A 14,939-nucleotide genomic window follows, 5' to 3' on the forward strand; every position below is an offset into this window, starting at 1 on the left:
AAAAAATTGAAAATTGAAAAAACATTGCGGTTAAAAATAAAGCAAGTAAAAAGCGATAAAATATGAAAGAAAGGCAAGATTTTAGTACTTAATAATTGGCAAAAAAGTTTTATTCGTATTTACAAGAAGTGAAAGTATTTATTTATTTATTTAAATATTACAAAGGATGAAAAGAATTAGACATCAAAATCATAACGATAAAAAAGATGACCTTTGTACGGAAAAGATAATATTAATTAAAAACATATGGAGAAATCAATAAGAAATTGTTTAAAATAAATGAATTGCGTAACATCGAAAATTAGCAGTAGAAAGCAAGAAATAAATTTTTTATAAATATACATAAAACATAATCGAAATCTGATATTACAAGAGAATGGAATCTTTGTTGCTTACTTTTTCATGTGTAAGCTCAACAGATGATAGCCAAACCGAAACTGTTTCATTTTAACACCAAGGATTCCTTATTTCAGTTTTTACCACCAATTGCAAGCAGATTCATATTAACTAATTATAAATCTTTGAGTTTTTAATTTATGTAGATTATGACAAAGCTACATATACAATGCCGCTTTACAATTAAGACATATACTTACGAACGAGCGTTGATTAAAAACGCTAGATTATGGTAAATATAGTGGAAATCCGGATTATCAAGTGACATTCAGAGAATAATTTTAACGTGGTTGAATTAATAGTTAAGAAAATATTTTAAGATGAATTTAAGACGAGAGAATTAAGTTTATAGATTAATGTATGTAAGGTTATTTAAATTAGTCGTGGAAGGAAGTGTAGAAGGTAAATACAGACAGTGAAGGAAGAAAAAGTTTATAATGATAAATATATAATTGAGGATGTAGGATATACATTTGGAGGTTAAAAGATTAATGCAGAATAAAAATATATGAAGTGCATAAACCAGATAAACAGCTGACACAAAAAAGCTCATTCTATCGGAAGTTAACGTTGAAAAAAGCCATAAAACCGAGGTACTGAGTAGGCAATCCAGATAGTTTGGCTACGATTGATCAATTCTGTTAATAATAGCTACGTTACATATATATTCATTAATAAATTTTTTTAATCTAAAAAATAAAACTTTGTTATACCACAAAAGCTAACAAATGTTTATGGTAGGAGGAAACAAATATATATGTAGATTAAAACCTCTTCCATCAATTTTTTTTTGTAGCAGTCAAGAAGGCATATTTTACTTATAACACGACGTACGACGTATTAGGACAATCGGTTCAGCGAAATTAATAATTTTTACCGCAAACAACAAAGGATATAATCTTCTTTAATTTGATTTCCTTCTTGCGGTTAGAAAAAGGAAACAAACAAAAAATTAAGTACATCCTCCAAAGTAATACATACTTAATTGTCGGAAGGAGAAAAAATACTGTTACATTTCTATATCGTGTGAAACGGTGTAATGTAATTTTGTAGTTATTTACATCCGGCTCCAAATTATTTTTTTACAACTTATTACGTACAACATGTTGGCGTTGGAAATAAAGCCGAAATAAGTAGTTAAAAGTGGTATGTAAGCTTTTTATTGTAAGCATATCTTAAATTAATTAATTAATCTAAATAATTAAAAAATCTATACTAAGACTGGTCTTCCGGTTGGTGTCGGGCTTCAATCGTTTGCCTGAACGCTGTCAATCTGATCAGTTACGAATAAGGATAAGCAAGGTTAGTTTGTTAGTGGTTTTAACAACCGACAATCGTTAATGTAATAGTTTAATTTACAAATATCTTTTGACTATTAAAGAATCAATAACATTCCTAACCTCTTTGTTATTGATAGAATTTGCTTGTGTTTTCCTTCTTAGTTATTTATTTATTTTTTTTTTAAGTAAAACTGTATAAAATTATAAATGCGAGTCATTTACAACATAAAATGCGTATATTTTTTCTGCTTGAATAACACTAGTTCGTAATGGATAAATTATAAAACTAATTGAACATCCACTTCCTCCATTTATATATAGAACCAATTAAAGGTTATACCCGAATAGACCCCGATCGAATAACATCTAATATGATAGATTTAAAGAAATCCAGAGCGTTACAAGGTATAAAATAAAGTTGGCAAACCTAAAATTTACGAAAAATATATAAACAGTTCTTGACTTAATATTTTTTTTCATAACTTCCGATTCAAATTTCCAGTATAATTTTTTTCGAAATAAAGAGGTTTTAAATAACCAGAAATAATAATCAGTTTTTTAATTCATAAATTTGTACCTGTCTTCAAAAAAGCATCTATAACTGATTTCAAAAGAGAGGCAGTTTTTATATCGACCCACATATATATGTACGAGTAGAGAACTATATGTGGCTAGCCACATAATAATTAAAAATTTTTATATTTATGACTACATATTTTTATATGATATAATTTTAATATTTTGAATTTAATGTGTGATTTGGAAGAAACAGTTTAACTGATGATGAGGGAAAACTTCGAAAGCGCTATTGGAAAAAAAATAAGCATAATGTAAGAAGCATTATCGAATTCTGTACTCTTGGTGGCAAATGGTTTTTATACTTTTGTCTTTGATATATATATATATATATATACATTTAAAAAAAAAATCTTTAATATGTTTTCAAGACTCATTTATTCTTTTTTTCAAATGTACTGCTTTTGACGAATAATTTTTTCCAATTTGTAAAGTCTCTTCTACGGTGATTCTGAAATAAGTTTCTGCCAGATAAATAAAATGGAAGCTTATTAAAAAAAAAAGATTATTTTCTCAAACGGAACTACTAGGATTTAAATAATTTTTTTTTAATTTTTCATCACTTTTTAGATTGTATTTTTATAGAAGTTTTATGTCAGAATGATATTTAAAATACTTTCACGCAAAACTTCAAGAAAGCTTGTTAAAAAATTTGCCTTAACTATTAGTAATTTAAAACGGTTTTATAAAAAATTGTTTTATTTTGACGATCTTCATAACTGAGTAGTAGCGTTTCGGTCTTTCATCCCGAGTTCGAATTTCAATCAGGCAAGGAAGCCATTTTTCATACGCTACAAAAAATCAAACAACAAAAGATTGGGGGGGAAGGTTTATTTGATTTCATAATTTATATGAATGTATGTAAATAAACTTAACGTAAACAACATATTCTCCCTACAACGTTTCTCATAATTAATTTTTGAATATTTATTTTATCTTGATAAAATAAAAAGATTATTTTCTCTACCGGAACTACTAGGATTTGAATAATTTTTTTTTTGAAGGCATAATTTTTTGTAAGAAGGCAAGAACCTGGTTCTTGCCTTCTTGCAAAGGGCTGTTTTCATGTGGAGAGCGGTTTTTTTAGGCATACCCAAAAGAAGTTGATTGTTAATTACAAAAATTAAAACACGTTATAAAATTACTTGAAAAAAAAATCGTTAAATTATTTTATCGATCCGTATAATTCCTACTCAATTACTTATAAATGATACCGCCACACCGTACGTAACCCAACCATAAGGAGATGATCATTGTGATACGGATCTGACATACGTACGAGCCTACTTTTAAGAACAATTAAGCATACTAATTTTAATAATTTCCTTGTTATAATACATTTAAACAAAAATTATAAAAATAAATAAAAATATAGCTTTCTTTAGTGATATAAAGTGATAAATTTCCATTTAGAGAGAATAACATTGCAATAATACGATATTCTTATCATTCCTAACTCACACAGTGTCAATGTCGCATAACAGTGATACTTTTAAGGACAACAGCAGTCTAGAATTACATAAGAAGTGTATAAGGTAAATAATGTGTATTATCAGTCTTCAACTTAATTATAATTATTTCATTAGTAAAGTATTTTAATTCAGTCTTTTTTAAAAATATTAAATATTTATCAGCAGAATAACAATCCACTAATAAAGCCCCGTATCATGAATACCTCACCTAATAAGAAATAACACATAACTATATTTAAAATATTAATAATTTAAACAACAGTGTTTGAAGAAATCGGTAGTAGATAAATTAAGAAAAACGTGTTAAATCATGCGTACGTTTAACATAATTTTTAATTTATCAAATATTTACATTGACCTGAAAAAATCTTATAAATAAAACGTAAGTTATTATTTGATAACTTACGTTTAAGATTATGTGCGTTTATTAGAGAAGATAATACGTTTTTAAAAACAAAATATGAATAATATTTATGACGTAAATAATTTATCAGGTTTTCAATCAATGGGATTTGTAGAACACGCATATCGACACGTACTTTAAAGAAAAAATTAAAAAACATGAAAAAGATATTTATAGAAATTTGATCTCTTTGTTAATAAATAGTAAAACTTTAAATGTACTTTAAAAGACAAAGAATTTCGTATTTTACACATGAAGTTAAAAAAAAAATTTAAAAAAAGAAGAAATTTATGATTCATTGAAACGAGTATATTGCAGAAGATTTAATTCCGTAGAACTGTTACTTATACTACAAAAACATAATATATTTGCTGATCAGTTTGTATCTTCACAATCTATTCTTTTATTCCTTAAAAAACTTTTTTTTTATCTTACGCAATTTTATTTCATTACTCAAATTTGTTTTCAAAAATAAATTTAAAAAAAAAACTAAAGGAAAATACTATTTTTATTATTAATTTTTGGCCTTGAGAAACTCTAACTGGCTCTAACTGCCTAATAACGAATAATTTTTTTTTATTATTATTTCCAGTTTGGGTTTATGCATTATGGGTTTTCTAGTTATAGTTTAAGTTATACTATAATCAGCATAAGAGCTATCCTAGGTGTTATTTCTAATAGTGAGATTATAGTACAGCGTGTTCGATTGGTTTAGTGCAGTAATATACCGCTGACTCGGTTAGTCCTCTGTTAGTAGTATTTACGAGTATGTAATACTACAGAGTCAGCTAAGAAAAACTACTAAGTTACTTTATAGAAACTTTAAATATGCTGTCATTTAATTAATTCGTAAATATCTCAATTCAGTCGGCGCATAACGAAAACATCTAACACAAAACATATAATTTGTTGTATAGTTTAACAAGTTTAACTTTTCAACTGCATTGAAAAAAATCTAGTATTAAAATAAAATTGCAAAATTAAAAAAAAAAAAACAGGGATAATATAAGACCATCAATAATTTTTTACCGTTTATTATGAAGTGAATTTAAACAAACTCCAAGCAAAATAGTAAATTATTATAATAAACCTTCAAAATCTAAAAAAAAAATAAAGGTTTTTGTCAGAATGAATTTATACGTTTTTGGTATGATTTTTAACCGCTGAAAAAATAAAAATTAATTTTTTAGATGAATAATAAATATTAAATAAACGATACAATTAATTTTAATACTTTTTTAAAACGTAAAATTCTTTCGATACAAATTTGTTCTAATTTATGCTGTTGCCACTCAAATTTTGTTACATGATTGAAATTAACTGATTTGATAATAAATTCCACCTAAGATATATATATATATTTATTTATTTATAATACTTCATAGCTACTATTAATTAATGACGAATAAATATTTGTTTAAATCCTTTTTGAAAATAGTACAAGGACCCTGAAACCGATATCTGAACAAAATAGTAATTTCAATGTAGTTATATTAACTCAGTTAAAGGTTAGTTAATTTTTATTTTGTATTTGAGCTACTTAGTGTATCTTTCAGTTAATTTAAGCAGTCTATACTCGTTTTGACAAAGAATCAAAGATCTGTCACTTCATAAGTGTAACAATTTTACTTCGCATTTTTGAGCAAGACAGTTCAATGCAATTAAAATTCGGAAGATGATGAAATACAGAACCTTAAAGGAATGATGGAGGACACAGAAGATTACAAGGCAAGAAGATACGAGTATATTATCCTCTCGTACCTACTGTCTGTGGAAACTGTTGGAAATAACGTCTGAGACACCTATCATCATTTATTCAACCATTTGTTAAGGGAATAACATTTAAGACTGACATCATACCTGAATATTTTCTTAAAACAAATATCGAGCACATTTTTTATTATATCAATCTCAAATTAACTTCCACGTTAAGAATAAACCTTTAGTTATCTTCAAAACGATGGTTATCTTCGGCTTAATCTTCAAAAAGATGCATTAATACATACTTTACCAGATTTTATTATTTTACAAACATTTTATAGCACTATTTCCATATTAACCATGTAATATGTTGATAATGATAGAATAACATCCAAACAATCATAACAATTACTGAACCTAATTTCTGGCAAAGGTATGGTATTTTGTCATCTTTATGAAATATCACATAATAGGAAATAGATATGAAGGATTTAATAATAGTCAATAGAGAAAATATATAACTGTAAAACTTCAAAAAAAGTAAGGGTAAAGAGTGAACAATCACTGCCGCAAGTCCGGTGGTCTTGCGCTTGGCAGGACTCCATCGCGCTTGGCAGGCTCATTGGGATCGTTCCTTCACCGCCTGATTCCGCAGGTGAAGCCATGGATCAGCCGTAGGTTTGGCGAGATCTCCTATTGGTTGTCCCAGTTCCTGTCTGACCACGGCGTGTTCCGAGTATATTTGAATGCACGACAGCGGGCTGATGACCCCTTTTTTTATCCTGCGGGGAGTTCGACACTTCGGAGCATGTCGTGTTCGTCTGTCGGACCTGGGACAGGGAGCGCTTGCAATGTGAGTTGATTACTGGGCCACTTACGGTGGAGAGTATCGTGGGCCGTATGTTGGCGTATGGGATACAATTCCGTGCTATATGTGACTTTATCACACGGGTCTTTCAACAGAAGGATAGGGCTGCTATAGCAACGAGGGGATGAGGGACAGCTTCCTATTGAGCTGCTATTCGTTTGTGCATGCACTGATGGGTAGCAGTGATGAGGCACGGGGACTCTTTCGTCCTCTTGTAGAAAAGACCGTAGTCCCGGCGAGAATCCTCCTTTGGGTGTTCTCGTTTGAGGCAAAAGGTATAAAGACCGAGTCCCGGCTCCTATGGTGGGGAAACAGGAACGACATAGTCGGGCCTGGTAACCCTATTCTGGGAGTTAGAGGCAGGCATTAGTAGATAAGATCCAGCCGGCTTATAAAAGGACATTCCCCCGAATTGTATTATGCTTCACTGTGGAATCTGATTCGGGGGAGAGGTAAAAAAAAAAAAAATCCGGGTCCACCATTCAAGAGAAAGAGAAAGTATGAAGAATGAGGAGAAACAATCTCGTAAAATCACCTGGGTCCATCTAATTCTGGATGGTAGCGCCTGGTTTAGCCCTGACTAGGATTACATATGATAAACGGCCAATAGTCTCGAAAGTAGAAAAGAAGAAATTTTGAATGGTAGAGAGAGCAGAACAGCCTAGGAGAACAAACCCTGAAATTCTGCAAGACCTGAATAGCAGTAGCAGTGAGGTAACAGCCATACGTCTAGGTTAATTTTACCAGCGTCCGTAATACGGCAGGAAGATTACACGAAAGCTTCAAATATAACGGAGAGAATAGGAATTTTGGTTACAAAGTTTGGAAACGTCACAGAAATAAACGAATCTAAATTACTTTTTCAAAATGAAAAATCGATTGAAATTGATTTTCAAATAAAGGTACGCGAATATAAAATGATTAAATTTTTATCAATGCTAAAGTTAAATACTTTAAAATTATTGATAGTTATATACTTACTTTTAAACTAGACGTCACATAAATTTATTTTACTCCATCTATTTATTATATTAATAAACCGTAACGGTCAATGCCCGAATCGCTTTGAAGTTCATTCTTAGAATCATTAAATGTACTGTATAATGTTTATTATATTACTGTGTATGGAATTAACTTACATAAATTGGTTCTTGTGTCACAATGTGTACATCATTTCGTTAAGATAAATTTTTTATTTACACTGTAATAATAGTGTATATTTGACATAATCGTAGTCACGTAGTAGTTTTGTCAAAATGTAATAGTTTCTTATCGACAAAAAGTTTGAGACCAAATGTTTTCGTGCTAAGGAGCAGTTACACAAGAGAAAGAGGGAGATATAAAACGACAGTGAGAGATGAAATAAAATTATCTGTTTATTTGTTGGTTACGTCCGCGTTACAGATGAATAGAAAATATGATAGGATGGGAAAAAGAAGAAGATACGAATACAAGAAACACGCGCATGCGTATTAAAATAACTCAGTAGACAACATAACAATATACGAAGCACGTATTATTCATTCTACATAGAATACAGAACATATTATTCCAGTTTTAAATTCACGCTATGCTTAATACAAAAAAATCGACTGCACGCAATCATATTCACAGGCTCAGGGATTACATCTCACCTCTGACTATTAACGCTAGTGCTTTCATGCGCAAGTACATACAAACAAGCGTGTGGTAATAACTATTTCTACGACTAGATCTCTTTTCTATGGATTAAGTGGTAAAGATATTAAAAAAAAAAACAAAAACATAACAGTAAAAACATTTCCCCGCATCTCTCAACACTCTTTCATCTAATTATACTTTTAACTTTCACTAATAAGAATGTTAGTTTCTTCAAAAATTATTTAAAAAAATGTATATTAAAATCCCAGATTATCTAAACACAAAAACGCCTAAATAACGAAATAACCTATTACGAATTTATAATAATATTTATAATAATTTATAAATTATTAATAATATTAATTTATAATAATAAATTATAGATTAGTACTCCATACGTACTTATTTTTAGTAGTTATAAAAATTAAACTTGCAAATGTAAGGACATCATAATATTTTCCAAATGAACAGGTTTTCTTTATGTAATCGTAAATTTAAAACAATTGAAATGATGACTCAACTTTAATAAAAAATGAGATGATGACTAATCAATTAGAGAGAAACGTAGCGAAGAATGATTATATAAATGAAATTATATCTTCATGATCAGTTTTATAGGTATTAGCACAAGAGTTGGCAAATAGTACTGATTAGATAGCGTCTTCTATCGGGGTACAGTAATATTAGACGTATTTCAAATATTTTCACTTTTACAAGGTTACTAATGGATGTTGAGGTCAATGTTTTAAGTTGGCTTAATGCCATATCAGATTTGAGATTATATTGATAGTGATTTGTACCGTTTAAATTGTCTCTTTACTTCATCAGTTTAAACAAATACTATTATTCTATTGATTAATGCTCTCTTGATAAATTATGTTATTTATAAACATTAAACGACTTTTAACATAACTGCCCTCTGTGTATGATAGTCCATATCACCAAGACATTTCTTGGTGATGATTTCCTGATCATTATCAGGATATATCACCAGACATGAAGGGTTGAAATGAAATCTACATCAATCGTTTACAAGATAGTGGCATTACGGAAGAGGTAGTAAGGTAGTAGGGGACTGATGTTTGACAGTTTACGACCAACAGCAACAGAGGTTACTAGTTGTAAGAAATCCTGATAGAATTTTCAAAACTGTAACTACCGGCTGTTATTAAACAAAATCATAGACTTACATATATCGACCGATGTCATAAACACATTTATCTCTTGGAAAAGCCACCGTATTCGGGGCTAATTTGATAGTGAATTTGGAGGAGAATCAGTACAGCTGATAATTTCATAATTATATAAATATATTTAGGGGATCATAAACAGAAACACATACAGAAATATAATAGATACGCGGGAAGTTAAACCAGAAGCGCCGAAGCCTAAACAACATCGCCCGAAATGGTCTGAAGAACGGAAGAAGTGTGGAGGGAAAAGAAAACGCCAAGCGAAAAAAATATGAATCATGAATGCTTAACGTCTTCCATTGGGAAGTTCTTGACTTTAATAATAATAATAATAAATATATTTACTTTAAAAAAAAAGTAAATATATTTACTTTTAAAAAAGTAAATAAAAGGAAACTGATCCGATTATGGCAGTCACAACGACACAATTGCATTACAACGCATTACAACGACACAATTGTTAGTAATTGTGAAGTACCCTGCTTAAAAATTAGGCATAAATAAATACCTTATAATGGAAACATTTACACAATCAGCAATGATCTGCTGTAGATAAAAAATCACATTACATGTGGTAGTTATTAACACCTGTGATCTATATTTATATCTTTTCTTCAAACTATCTTCGCAATACATCGTCCATTAAACCCGCAATCAATCAGAAGCTAAATTTAAAGCGACTGGTAGATAGGATAATTGACAGTATTTTTTTTAAATTTCTTCGAAGAATTATAATAGGTTTAATAATGCATTACAGATAATTATTCTGTGTTTTAATCAATACCGTGCATTCATTATACTACATACATTGACATACAACTAAATACAAATCATAAGCAAGTTTGAATGGTCTCTAAATTTCTTGAATGTTTATGGGGAAGTTAAGAATACATGTGAACAAGATCATATTTTTGAACATAATGGACTGTAAATAATATATTTTAATTAAAATAAAATAAAAAGTGCATTAGATTACCATTTTATTTAAATCCACTAATATATTATTGAAAAAACTTTATACGGCTCTTCATAATTAGGAAACGTATTATTATTATTTTTTTAAATACAGATAGTTGAGATTCAGCAAATATTCCAGTAAAACTTTTACATAATTAAACGTTCTACCAAGATAATAAAATATATAATGTGTTAAGAATACATTAAATTATTTATTTTATAGAACTCACCTTTTCCGATGTTCGGCCAAAAATCGCTTTCATCTCCAGAATCCGGATCTGGAAGACAACTAGCTGATTCGGTCGGCATATTATTAGACCTACATCAAATATATTTAACAAACACTATTCACCAGTCTATTGAGTTTTTACGTTTCCTTATTTGATCATAATATCCAGAACAGATTACGTCACAATTTACAATCGACGAAAGAAATAATATACGTGTAAAAATAGCACTGATGCACTCTAAGTCGTGTAATAAAGACGAGACATGAATATAAACGCGGCAACGGTGACACACCTGTCACAATTAGCTACATCGCTGTCGTTATAGTTCCCGCAATTGTTTCTCTGTGGACATAATTCAAATGAAATATTATTTTGAAGTGTTTATACATAAATCGTAACTTAGTTATATGAACTATAAATTGAATATTTCTTATAAAATATGACAGGAAAAAGTTTAATCGGCACTAATATTACACTAAACAAACATTTATTTTTTTACAAACTCAATCAACAATAAATATAATGATTATTACAACATAATGTTATTGTATAACATTATATAACGTTATGTATTATGTTGGTTATTACTGTAGTACAAAATTATCCAGTAAAGGTATCCAGTTAAAGGCAATTATATTAGTAATTTTTAAAAATGATAAAAAGTTATAAAAAAAAAAAAATTAAAACTATCATACTTCACTGTGTCTGTAACATATTCTACAAGCAACACACACACACACACACACACACACACAATCGAGAGTTCCCATGAAATTCACAAATATTTCAAAATTATACTTTCATATATACCTTACTTAATACAATTCATGTTATTATAATTATTATTTATTTATCAGTTTTACAGAAAATGTATTTATCAAAATTTTTCATGTGATGGCAATGTATTCTATGTAAAGTTAGAATATTTATAAATAATTAGAAATCAACAACCAAAAATAGCCAAGAAATATAAGCCGTCTATTCTAATTAAAAGTATACAAGTTGTACATCTGAAACTAGACCTGTTTGAACTCGCCTGGAAAGCGAATGCCTAAATTTAGCATTGTTCCGAAACACTGTAATTAACTATATTTCATTAGTGCTACCAATTTATTTTTTTAATAAATTAAAATTTCCGCTCCCCAGAAAAAGAAAAAAAAATTATTAATAGATAATAAGTGTAAAAAAAATTGTTAAAAATAATTTTTATCATAAAATTAAAAAAAATTAATTATATAACTAATAAGGCTCTGAAAAACGAAAATTAAAATCACATACGAAGGAACAAAAAATTTTTACTTTTGTGAAATGAAGAGAAGGAAATAACAGAAATTGTTTTTTTTTGAAACCAATTTAGCTATTTTGTATTACTCTATGGCAATATGATGTCGGCTATGATTGAAAGATACAACTTTTAAGCTTAATACAGAAGAGGAAATTTGAGTAATGATTAGTTAAAAACGTCGAACGTAAGATTATAATGTGAAAATACATAATGTAATATTTCCCTACCAAGTAGATCCAATATATGTATCGCATTATTTTTTGAAAGAAAGGGTACACCTGTAAACTAATCAATCAAATATTCTTATATAGACTTATGACGTATAAAAGCACCTGATTATAATAGGAACCATTAGAGTACTTTACTTTCAGTCACGGCATACATTTCTCCATTTCTTTCCGCAAAGAGAATGTATAACCCACCTCCAGAAAATTAGGGACTACCATCAGACTTATTCCTGTTAGATTCTTGCACCGACAGGTCTTTAGAGGACAGACTGAAGGGGAAATGCACAGAAAGAAGAACGAATCTATTGCAACTCTCCCAAGGAATAACCTCAACAAATTTAAATGTATATGATCTAGAAAAGAGAAGAAACAGAATTCCGACTTGATTCAAACTAAACTAAACTTATATCGGTTAATAAATTCACTTATACTTCACCTAACATGAAAGATCCAACAGCAAAGCACAAATATTTAGGCACTTGATTCAAACTGAAGAGAATTTAACTTATATCCGTTACTAAATTCACTTATACTTCACCTAACATTAAAGTTCCAGCAGCAAGCACAAATATCTAGGCACTGCGGTATATAGGAGAGTAACGCATTCTCCGACACAATTGCGTGTCGTGCCATTCCGTTCCATTTATTACGAGAGTAACTGTATACCCAGTTCCTAAACAGAATGGGACTGTAAAAACAGATTTTCAATTTTAGGATTTTTATTTTTAGGGAATTTCGATATTTATTTCGTTTAGCGTACTGATGATGTGCAATAGTATATTCAACTCAATAACAAAGGCAATAAACTCTTAATTTTCCCTAGTTAACCTGACGTAATATGATTATTATTATTAAAGCGTTGTACGCAGTTATCTTAGAATCACATGTCATGTCGACTAAAATCACTGAATTAGGGCGCATAAAAGATATACATAATTTAAGAATCACCTTTTTGAACCGGGATCAACCTGGAATACAGTAAATACTATTACGTTTCATTTTATATCAATGAATTACATAATACGTATTACTATCGGTAATATTTCGTAATTTACCGGTTTTTAACTTTGAAACGTTAACCTCGTGAATCATAACTCTAATAACAATTTAGGTTTACCAGACGTAATATTATTTATATAATCACCAATGTGTCAATATTAATATCCTGAAACGAGGCTTGATATAGGATAATAAAATTATTATATTAACCACACCATAACACAGATTAACCTTAAGACCTTAAAAGAAAATTAAATAAATGAAATACATTCTCGCGCAACTAAACATAGATTATAACGCTAAATTAAATTATTACCTTTAATTCTGTAAAACAGTAAATTATAAAGCATTTACGGTTATGTGTTATTATTACTGTAGCCAAATACGTCAAACATCATCATCAAGTTATACTTTAGTAGAAGTACGTAACACATAATCTCAAGTATGACTAGTAATATTACACTTTCACTTTGAACCTTAATAATAACATAATTTTATTTTTAATCCTTAAGATATACTCGAGTCAACAGATAATCTAGTATAAACGGTAAGTTGAGAAAAAAATAGAACATAATAAAAATAATATATATATATAGTTTTATGTGTGTGTTTAATTCCACTGTCAATCTTCATAAGGAAATGACACTTACGTACCCACTTAGAATCGGTGAAGCGTACACTTATATCAGTTCATACATACATAAACATGGTCTAAGTAATATTTATTTTCTATCGTATTAATAATAACAAATCGTTTCTTAAATAATATTAAAGGTCAATATTTTACATAAGAATACATTCATAATCTTTTAATATTAAAATGATAATTAAATTTAACATATAAAGATCAGAAGACTATGAATATCATTTCTGGGTGGTTCCAGACATAAGAAAATAATAATATAAATAATCTATCATATAAGTCGCAATTTATTTAAAAACAAGGACAAAAATATATTACGGTATATTATGATTTTTTTTTCGCTGCGTTAGCTAAGTTTTAAAAAATTAAAGTATTATTATTATGGAAAATGAAAAAAAAGGATGAAAATATTTCAACCGTACAGACAGAAATAAATTTTTAATAATGTTTTATGAGTAAAATACTGAAAAACCCTTGGACTTCACTTCAGGGTTTTGTGAACATAAAAATCTTTTACAAATTCATAGAGTTATTATAGTGAATATCCCTAATACCCATTAGAAAAAGATAAGAAGTCTTTACATAATACGCTATATCAACGCCAAGATCTGTTCTGGCGCAGACAGAAGGGGCCACTGTTTTACATGTGGTAAGACTGGCCATTTACGCAAGGATTGCAAGCAGGACCCTAGGTGTTTATTCTGCAAGTCACATGGTCATGCGCCCAAGGTTCGGGGCTGTAAGATGGCTTCATCAACATTTGGAACTGCTTCTTCGTAGGAACATATTTCTGAGGGACACTCCCATCCGGGAGAGGGTGGGAGGCCTCGGTCTCCCGCTTACGATGATTCGGTGGGTACTCCTTTGCAGTACCGACGGGGGGGGAAGTAAGCTAGTCCCGGTGGGGGGGGGGGATCCTTTGGGGTCCTTTCATTAGAGGCATGACATCTAAAAGACCGAGTCCCGGATATCTGGCGGGAACTTTGTTCCCGAAGTTTGGTTTTTTGTAGTCAATCGATAAGGACGTCTACTGGGAGTCCCTCTCTGATGAAAACTCACGAATTCCAAGATCACGTAATTTGACATACT

The 14,939-nt window shown here is 29.7% G+C and overlaps 1 protein-coding gene across 7 annotated transcripts in view; it reads right to left on the bottom strand.

The window, feature by feature from the left end:
• Positions 1–14,939, bottom strand: part of rols (zinc-RING finger and ankyrin repeat domain-containing protein rolling pebbles) — a 727,654-nt gene that overhangs the window by 403,532 nt on the left and 309,183 nt on the right. The window contains exon 2 of one of the 7 annotated variants that reach the window (XM_075366774.1): positions 10,697–11,038. The exons of the other annotated variants lie outside the window; for them this stretch is intronic. Coding sequence (XP_075222889.1) covers positions 10,697–10,775 — 79 coding nt within the window. The 5' untranslated portion in view covers positions 10,776–11,038. The remainder of the gene's footprint in view (positions 1–10,696; positions 11,039–14,939) is intronic. 7 annotated transcript variants of the gene reach the window in all.

This window comes from Lycorma delicatula, chromosome 5 (assembly GCF_047948215.1).
Source record: "Lycorma delicatula isolate Av1 chromosome 5, ASM4794821v1, whole genome shotgun sequence".
Lineage (NCBI taxonomy): Eukaryota > Metazoa > Arthropoda > Insecta > Hemiptera > Fulgoridae > Lycorma > Lycorma delicatula.